Genomic DNA, 10,021 nt, shown 5'->3' with positions numbered 1-10,021 from the left:
CAAAGCTCCATAGAGACGATCGGGCTACAGATTGTCGAGGCAGATCGGTGACATGCGATCGCTCGGGTCGGGAGTAGGCACTGGAAGAATCTCAAACCTTTCCAGCCCTGTCGCTGGTCCCGGTTGCTCAGCCGGCGTGCTTGCCGCTATGAAGGCCGTGTCAGCATCGTCTGTCTCAGCACCAGAGTTGTCAGGGCTGGACCAGAATGTGATCCCAGGCCCATGTTCCATAGGTACAAAACTTGGTAAAAGTCGTCTGGCGAGGATTTTTTGAGCCATCTTCTTTCTCTGATGTGTAGACCAAACTCTTGGTGGTAGGTGTGAAAGAGGAGTCTGCAAGTCCGCTCCTATACATTTTAGATAGTTATGCTAATGACTACAACCCCACCTTTCTGTGACTGTAGGTGAAAAAGAGGGGTTAGGGGGGCACTGTGAGGGGCCAAGGGTGGGGAGTTTAAAGTTTTTTTTTTTTTTAGTAAGGGTTACCGTATTTGCCGGTGTATTGGTCGACCTTTTTCGATCCAAATTGACCGAAAAAAATCGACCTCGACTTATACACCGAGTCATAAAATTTAACTTCGTATTCATCGCTTCAAATGTGATGGTAACCAAGGCTGTTTCTCATGCATCTCATTGTGCGTGGGTGTGCGTCCGTCAGGCTCATCAAACAGCGAGAAACTGAATCATTATAAAGCGTTCGTCGCATTAACACGCATCCTCAGCAACAATTTCAAATATTCTCACCTCAATAACGAACATCGAAAGCCAGGCAGCGACGATGACTGCTAGGGGGAAGTACTGGGTATTGAGCGAATGTGCGAGTCATCGCGCGTCAAGCAACGACAATAACTACCGGTACGTAAACATTCAATCGCCATGTCTAAATGAATGTCGTTGGCACTTAGAAAATATTCGCCAAACTTGGCCAGACTTCCAGGGGAAGAGGCCGAATTTTCACTTGTTCTGGCCGACCGGAGGAACCAGCCGAGGCGGACACTTTACGGCGGTTGAGTCGTTGGCACTTAGAAAATATTCGCCAAACTTGGCCGGACTTTCAGGGGAAGAGGCCGAATTTCACTTGTGGTGGCCGACATGGGGAACCAGCCGAGGCGAACACTTTAGAACCGGGCGGCGTGCGCGAGTGCGCGGCCCGCTGGAAGTCGAATGAGGCTCCGCGATTTCATCCGCGGTGTTTATAAAGTGCCGATCCGCTCGGCCGGAGCTATTTTCGGCCACCCGGCGCGTGTGCACGGCCTCCCGGCTGTGCCGGGCGGCGTGCGCGAGCTCGCCGGCTGCTGGAAGTCGAATGAGGCTCCGCGATCTCCTCCGCGGTGCTTATAAACAGCCGATCCGCTTCGCGGGAGGTATTCCCGGCAACTTGGCGCGTGCGCATGGCCTCCCGGATGTGCCGGGCGGCGTGCGCGAGCTCGCCGGCTGCTGGAAGTCGAATGAGGCTCCGCGATCTCCTCCGCGGTGCTTATAAAGAGCCGGTCCGCTCGGGGGGAGCTATTTCCGGCCACTTGGCGCGTGTGCACGGCCTCCCGGTGGTGCCGGGCGGCGTGCGCGAGTGCGCTGGCCGCTGGAAGTCGAATGAGGCTCCGCGATCTCCTCCGCGGTGCTTATAAAGTGCCGATCCGCTCGGCTTGGAGCTATTTCCGGCCTCCCGGTGGTGCCGGGCGGCGTGCGCGAGCTCGCCGGCCGCTGGAAGTCGAATGAGGCTCCGCGATCTCCTCCGGGGTGCTTATAAACAGCCGCATGCGCACGGCCTCCCGGAATTTGAACACATTTCGTCAATAAATTTCGCATATTGAATTTTGAAGTTTAATATAATGCAACAATTGAGCTCGACTTATACAAAGGATGTATCATAAAATCGTAAATTTCCGTTGAATTTTAGGGGGTCGACTTATACACCGAGTCGACTTATACACCGGCAAATACGGTAATCTAAAGTCAGTTTACGTTTCACTCCGACGACGTTTGTCCAGACACGGCTCGTCTCACGGAATGCTTGCATTCGTTCATACGCAGGAGTTGATTTAAAACACCCCAGTCATTTGAGTTCAACGAACCATACGCGCCGGTCTGCTCATAGTTGTTGTTTGATCCAGAGTCCTCTTGATTTCTCATAAAGACAACTCACCAATCTCGTAAAAAAAATTAAATCCCCGCAGAGTCTCCGGTGTTAGATGCCAGCTCCGCTCAAGTTTTTCTGTAGGACGCTATTGCATACGCTTTAGATACATTTGTTCCTTCCTAGGTGCGTCTAACAAGCCATCAGGGCCTTTACGGCAAAGATGGATACTGACCGGCGTTTCTGCTATCATGATTTGAGCTTCAGGTTTGCAATTTAACGCCACAGCTTTAGCTTAGCTCTTTTCTGTGAACTAGCAGCACGATACTCTGGCGTAGTATACCAACAACAGATTCAGCCCCTCTCTCAAACCACATTTATGTGTATCACGTGTTTTTAATCAGGATATGTTTTAAACTTAGACAACCTTCATAAAAACAGAGGCTTTCATCTGTCTCCCTCCAAAATTAAACGACCCCTAACTTTGCCCGTATACCGAGTCAGATAACTTTGGCACCTTGCTGACCTCCAGTCTCTTTCAGAGGATTTCTCCTTTAGATGTCTTTTCTCAACAAAACTCCCCTTGATCCCCTGAACTATTGTATGTTAAATTACAATTTGATTTTCAAAGAGATTTTTTTCTCTTTCAGATAACTTTGGCACCAATAATGCTGGCTCTACTGGCTCCCCAAATTAGATGCGACAACACCTTGATTTTTTCTCTTTCAGATAACTTTGGCACCAATAACGTTGACTCTACTATTGTTTGTCAAATTACATGCGACAACACCTTGATTTTTTTTTCTTTCAGATGCGTTTTTCTCAACAAAACACCTCCCTTGACCCCCTCTCCTTCTTTTTCTCAACAAAATGCCCCCCTTCACCCCACACGTACTGGCTGATAGCAAAGCTAGTTCAGATGCTGCACCTGTTTTGATTCACAAAAATACATGCCCATACATATCCACATCTAAAAATGGAGCCATCAAACCAAAATGGCGACAGTCAAAAATGGCGCCAGTCGTGACGCCCCCAACCCCTCCCCAATCCAAAAGGGGGTGATTTATGATACCATAACAAATCATAAAAAGGTAATACAATTTTATGACCCCTACCTCATTTATATATGAATAGACATCAAGGCGAGGTGCATTTTATTCTTACTCACAAAAACAGTTTTAGCTTTCCTGGTCAGTATTGCCTGGACTCATTTTATTTTCTAAGTAGACAGATGGCAGGACCAGTATAACTGTTTAGCTGTTCATTCACCAAAATTATTTTTGGGAAGAAATAATAAAAAAAGAGGTTTAGATGCAGGAAAATACTTTAATAGCAAATAATGATAACAAGAGGAGTGATTGAATGGGAAATAACTATATAAAATTGTAGTATTACAATGCCAGCTGAGATAAATCCTCTCATGAAGATTACAATGGCAGCCAATAGTAAACCAATACGTACTTGAAATACAAAAACCCAACAATACCATGATGGCCACTACAAGATGGCATGCAACTGAAACGGTTCTGCTTACTTACTATAAAGCAGAACATTCTATTCCAAAGTGGCTAGGCACAGGAAAAACAGTTTCCAATTGACCTCCCTTATATGTCCTTTACTCAAAAATTTGGCAACATCCTGTTAGGATTGCAATTTCAGGTTTTCATAAAAAGGAAGCATAAAAATACTGAAGTGTTTTAGGTGGATAGTTGAGTGATCAAGTTGATCTATGTTACAAGAGTGTTCTTTTTTTTGTCTGTCTTTAGTCAAAATTATTTGAGTATGTCCATTAGAATCTTCCAATTGACCTGGCATCTTAGACAAAGGTCGAAGAAGGAAAAAAAAATGTCTTCCGTCAACACATCCTCACTGCGCACTCGATGGAGAAAAGGAGAACGAATAGCACTCTTTGAGCCTGCTTTTATAGCAGAATTCGTGAGTTCCTTGGAAATTAGTGATGACATTTCCAAGAATTGCCCACTCTTTCTTTGGTAGTCACGCGGACAGAGTTATAGTTCCTTACGTGATACTGGTGAAATTCCACTACGAGGCTATGGATAATTCATCACCATGTGTCTGTTGACCTCTGTCCTAGTTACCTTAAAGTGAGTCGCAATCAGAGGCTTTAACTTTTTTTTTTCAAGTTGTTGAGTTGAGTTTATTCACGCAATATCCAAGACATACAACATGATACAACAAACAGTATTACACAGTCGGATGCGTGAAAGGTGACCCTAAGCAAGCTATTTAAAGCTTTTAGTAGGGGGCCTGGTTTCCCATAAGTATCAGATATTGGCCAGATATCCTTATATTATGGACAAACATACAGATATATAATAGACAATAACAATAAACACACAATAAGGTACAACACACAATAAACATATGACAAGTAATAGATAGTCTCAGTATTCTGGTTACACTGGATTTGATGTAAAGTACATTAGCAATTAATAAATTAACAACAGGACACAGGTGTTCATGCGATTAATGATCAGCACATTAAACATACATTGATAGGAGTTGATTTTTTAGATTTGCCTTGAAAATGGATATGGATTGCAACATTTTTAGTGTTTCGTCAAGCTCATTCCAAATCTGTGGCCCTCTGCACACAATGCTAAAGCTTGTAGATTTTAGTTTAAGTTTTTTCCCAATGATTAGATTGCTATTCCTGGTGGTGTGGGTGTGGCTGGGAGTACAGGTTGGGATGAGTTGACAGAGTTTATGGTTTCGTTTATGGATAGTCTGATACATGACGCAAGCATTCCGGAAATAGTTGTGTTCAACAAGCCTCAGAAGATTGTGTCGGTGGAAGATTGTTTTAGTGGGGGCGTTAAACTCTGACCATGTTATGGCACGTATTACCTTTTTCGGAAGTATCTCAAGCTTTTTAAAATGGGTTGGAAATGTGTTACACCATATAATATTGCAATATTTTAAATGAGGTTCAAATAAGGATTTGTACAGAATAAGAAGTGCAGTAAGTGGGAGATAATGCCTCAATTTGAAGAACAAAGCAGCATATTTAGACAGTTTGATTGTGAGATCATCAATATGTCTTTTAAAGTTGAAGAACTTGTTAATATGGATACCCAGGAATTTAGTAGAGCTGACTCTTTCAATGTTTTGTCCGTTGATTTTTATGTAAATTTGGTCAATGTCCTTTTTTATGGGAGCGGAATATGATGTGGCTTGTTTTATTGACATTTAGGGAGAGTTTGTTGCATTTAAACCATGTGTTTATTTTTGCTAACTCACTATTTACAATTTGTTCAAGTGTATTTGGATTTTTGTGGGAAAGAAACACGTTTGTATCATAAGCAAATAACACTTTATGTAGCATGGATGGAGTATTAACAATGTCATTTATGTACAAGATTAAGAGGAGCGGCCCCAAGATGGACCCTTGGGGAACTCCATAATTGATGGGTTTGTGTGAAGATTTATGGTTGTTAATAGAAACATATTGATATCTTCCAAGTAGGTAGCTGCGGAACCAGTCTAATGCCAGGCCTCTAATACCATAGTGGTGTAATTTATTTACAAGAATGTCAATCTTAATGGTATCAAAAGCTTTAGACAAGTCCAGAAAAATCCCAATACCATATTTGCCTTTATCAATTGCCTCGTAGATTTTATCAGTCAAGTCAAGTAGTGCCATATATGTAGTGTTTCCTTTCTGAATCCATACTGGGATGGGGCAATGATGTTTAGTTTGTTTAGAAAGCTGTTAAGTTTGTTGTAAACTACTCTTTCCAAAACCTTGGAAAGAGTAGGCATGATTGATATTGGTCTATAGTTGCTAATATCGTTTTTATCTCCCGATTTATAGACCGGTATGTTACGCGCTATTTTTGCCATTTGTGGCACTACTCCAGAGAGTAGAGACAGATTGATGCAATGTGTAAGAGGTGCAGTTATTACATTGGAGATGCTTTTCAGGATTTTACTTGAGATACCATCTGTTCCAGCTGAGTTTGAATTCTTCATATTCATGATTATTTTATGCACTTCATCGCAGTTTGTTGCATTCAGGAAGAAAGAGCCCAGGTACCTGATAGGTAGTCTTTAAACGAGGCATCCTGAGGCTGACTGATTTTACTGGATATGTTGCTACCAATGGAGACAAAGTAGTTATTGAATTCGTCGGCAAGACTGTTGTTTCTGGTGGTGTTGCCTGTATTATTATCATGGTCAGGGAATACAGGAGTTTTTGGGCTTCTGTTTAAGACCTTGTTCAGTACTCTCCAAAATTTCTTGGAATCACCCTGTGATTCGTTTATCAAATCGGCAAAATGATTACTCTTCCGCTTTCTGATAATATGTGTAAGTTTATTTCTATAATTAATATATGTGTTTTTATTATTATGGTTAGGTCAATTTATGTATCTTTTATATAATTTGTTTTTATGCTTAATAGACTTTAATATGACCTTAGTGATCCATGGATTTTGAGTAGTAGTATTGCATGATTAGTTTCTCAGGAATGGTCCTTTGAATAGAGTCGGATATTTCTTTGGTTAGAGTTTCAAATGCAGCATCAACATCACTACAATTATATATTCCATACCATGTCTTGGTCTGCAGGTCCTCACCTCGACGTCGTATGGTTTCTTCATTGAGTAATTTTAATTTTATTATATGACGAGTAGGTGGGGGCCTAGCAGGGAGGTCAATGAATAATACAATACGGAAATGATCAGAAATCTCAGAGAGTACAGTTCCAGAAGTAAGCGTGATGTTTTGAAGATTTGTGATGAAATGATCAATAATTGACTTAGTTGAGTGACTCTGGTATAAGTATTTATTATGGGAAAGAATGATGAAGAGTGTAATGTGTTTATAAAGTCATTTTTGGCTGTATCATCCTTGAAAAGATCAACATTGAAGTCGCCAAGGAGGACACAGCTTTTGTTATTATCATTTAAAGAAAATAATGCTTCCTCCAATTTAGTCCTAAAGATTTCAAGATCAGCGTCTGGGGGACGATATATTATACCAATAATGAGGTTTTTCCTGCTTTTTCCGTTTATTTCAACAAAAAGGGAGTCACTGTGGTTGTCTGCTATGACAATGTCATCACATATCCTCACGTTGTAAGCGGAGGAAATATATAGGCACACGCCACCGCAAGATCGGCCACATCTGTTCTTAGTCAACAACTTATAGCCATTAAGATTTAAGATGTCAGTGTATGACTTGTCATGCAGCCAAGTTTCACTGCAGCCAATTGCATCAAAGCTGCAGCCTGTGTTTGTAAGTAGAGTAACTAAATCATCATGATGTTTATTCAAGCTCCTGATGTTTAAGTGCAAAAAAGAGCAGTTATTTTTATTTGTTAATTGTTTTAATTGCTCAGGAATATACTGATTGCAACTTATAGTTCTATGATAGTCAATGCAATTTATCACCACGTCTCCTTCACAGTCCATTTCATTAAATGCCATGCACAGGGTAACGAATGAGATTTACTGAGATCTTAGACTGTTTAATACAGAAATCACCCATAATTCAGACTGGTTACCTAGAGTTTATACTGCATAACCATTTTACAATAACCATACACGTCACCGCCTTTTTACGCACCAGTGACGAGTCCTGACACATTATTCATAACGTGAATTTATGGTCATGGGTTTACAAAACCTTTCAAAATCATATGTGAAGCAGTTACTGAGTATATGATCATCAGTAATGCATGATTGCCGATTGTAAGCAAGCAGAATATATTTGGAGATTAAATTTCTGAGACTATCTGTAACTAAATTGTTCATGTTGAACTCAGGTCTGGTGAACTGTAGTGGTTAGATTTGGTATTACAACTTGACAAATTGTCTGGGACTCTACCCGACACTTGTTTTCCTTTGGATTTTGTCACATCACCACGCATGGCGCATCTGTTACACCTTTCGTGCCACATCACCATCACACTCAGGGATGTGTACTCTCCCTACTGCTCTTACACCAACGATTTCTGCTCAGGCGACTCTTCGGTGAAGCTCTTGAAGTATGCGGACGACACCACTCTCATCGGACTGATCCGGGATGGTGTCGAGACAGCGTACAGACAGGAGGTGGCTGGTTCACTGGTGCAGCCAAAACCACCTGGAGCTGAACCCGCTCAAGACCGTGGAGATGACAGTGGACTTCAGGAGGGACCCTTCGCCACTTCTACCCCTCACCATACTCAGATTCCCACCACAGACACCTTCAAGTTCCCGTGATCCACAATCTCCCGGGACCTGAAATAGGCCGCCCACATAGACTCTGTCCGGAAGAAGGCCCAGCAGAGGTTGTACTTTCTGAGACAGCTCAGGAAGTTCAATCTGCCACAGGAGCTGCTGATGACCTTTTACACTGCCATCATCCAGTCTATCCTCTGCACCTCCATCACCTTCAGGTTTGGATCGGCCACCAAACAAGACAAGCACAGACTGCAACGGACAATCAGTTCTACGGAAAAGAATCGGGACCAACCTCCCATCTGTCCAAGACTTGTACCTGACCAGGACCAGGAAATGTGCAAGTAACATCTCTGCAGACCCTTCTCAACCAGGTCAGTCTGTTCAAACTACTCCTCTCCGGACGGCGTTACAGAGTGCTGTACGCCAAAACCAGCAGACAGACACAGCTTCTTCTCCCAGGCTGTTGCTCTAATGAACTCACACCACTCATAGAGTCTCAGAGACATCACTGTGCAATAACATCCTGCCCTTGCCACTTAAATGTTGTTAGTTACCTGAATGTTGTCAGTCACTTAAATGTTGTACAGAGGCTGAGATCAACCAGAGTCAAATTCCGTTTGGCAAGCACAAACTTGGTCAATAAAGCTGATTCTGATTGAAAACAGTAAATATGTAGCAATTAATAGTAATATGATTGAAATATCCAAAACTAATATTGACATAAAATAAAAAAAGTTGACATATTTTTCTTATATGTAGAATAAACGATATGTAGGATATCACCAAATGATCTGTAGGATAAAATATCAAAATGATTCCTTGACCCCCAAATACATATTTTTAACAAAAAAATCATTTAGGTGAGAACAGAAACATAGAAATGGGCTCTTTTTGGTGAATTGACGGCACTTTTTGAAACCTCCTATTTCTAATACAAATTGTGATCTCACGGTATCAGAATATATTTATTTGTTTGACCCTAAGTTACTCTCATACCGAAGAGGATCTTTGCAAATGACTTGAAGTCACCAGCCTATTATGGTGGCTTAACCTTTCTTCTGATTAGAAGGGAGTTGACACATATATACAGTGATCACTCGCTACTTCGCGTTTCGTGTATCGCGGCTTCACTACATCGCAGATTTTTTTTCCAAATTAAAAAAACATTTGAAAGTCAAAACAAAACTTCTAAATTGAGGAAACGTGTCCAACCTTTAGGACAATGTAGTATTGCTCCAAATGTTCGTTTACCTTCCTTTAGAAGTTCGTTTTCGCGTGTTAACACGATTGCAAATTAGTATCTTTCCGCTAACTCGTTAGCCTGACCAGTACTTCTTGTTGGTGACCGTACTTTGCGGATTTCACTTATCGCGGGTGGTTTTTGGAACCAATTATCCGCGATAAACGAGGGATTACTGTAGTAGGGTAATGACTTTTCTATGACACTCCAGTGGATCCAGCTGTGTATATGATATTAGCAAGGAAAATAAACATTGTTGAGAGGGAAAAATGAACACAATCCAAAACTCAAATCTAAGATAAATTTGTTTCCCCAAAAACATTAATGGGATTATTTTGGGTTTCATTTGAAGAGCAGGAGGTCTCTGTTACTGCGTGGCCAAATAGGGAAAGCCTGCTTGCGAAGTAGTTGCCATGCTTGTTGGTAGGCGTCAGATGCCTCCTTGTACTCCAAGTAAGTGTGTAGATCTGTTCTCCTGCAGACATACAATCATATCATTCTCATTCACCTCTCTGTATT

General features: G+C 41.7%; 1 protein-coding gene across 1 annotated transcript in view; it reads right to left on the bottom strand.

The window, feature by feature from the left end:
- Nucleotides 1-3,380: 3,380 nt before the first annotated feature.
- Nucleotides 3,381-10,021, bottom strand: part of adat1 (adenosine deaminase tRNA specific 1) — a 111,699-nt gene continuing 105,058 nt past the window's right edge. The window contains exon 9 of the mRNA XM_068650936.1: nucleotides 3,381-9,977. Within this exon, the coding sequence (XP_068507037.1) occupies nucleotides 9,845-9,977 (133 nt within the window). The 3' untranslated portion in view covers nucleotides 3,381-9,844. The remainder of the gene's footprint in view (nucleotides 9,978-10,021) is intronic.

Source organism: Syngnathus scovelli, chromosome 6 (genome assembly GCF_024217435.2).
Source record: "Syngnathus scovelli strain Florida chromosome 6, RoL_Ssco_1.2, whole genome shotgun sequence".
NCBI classification, from domain to species: domain Eukaryota; kingdom Metazoa; phylum Chordata; class Actinopteri; order Syngnathiformes; family Syngnathidae; genus Syngnathus; species Syngnathus scovelli.
Note: the sequence above shows the minus strand (reverse complement) of the source record. Positions and strands in the feature narration are given on the sequence as shown.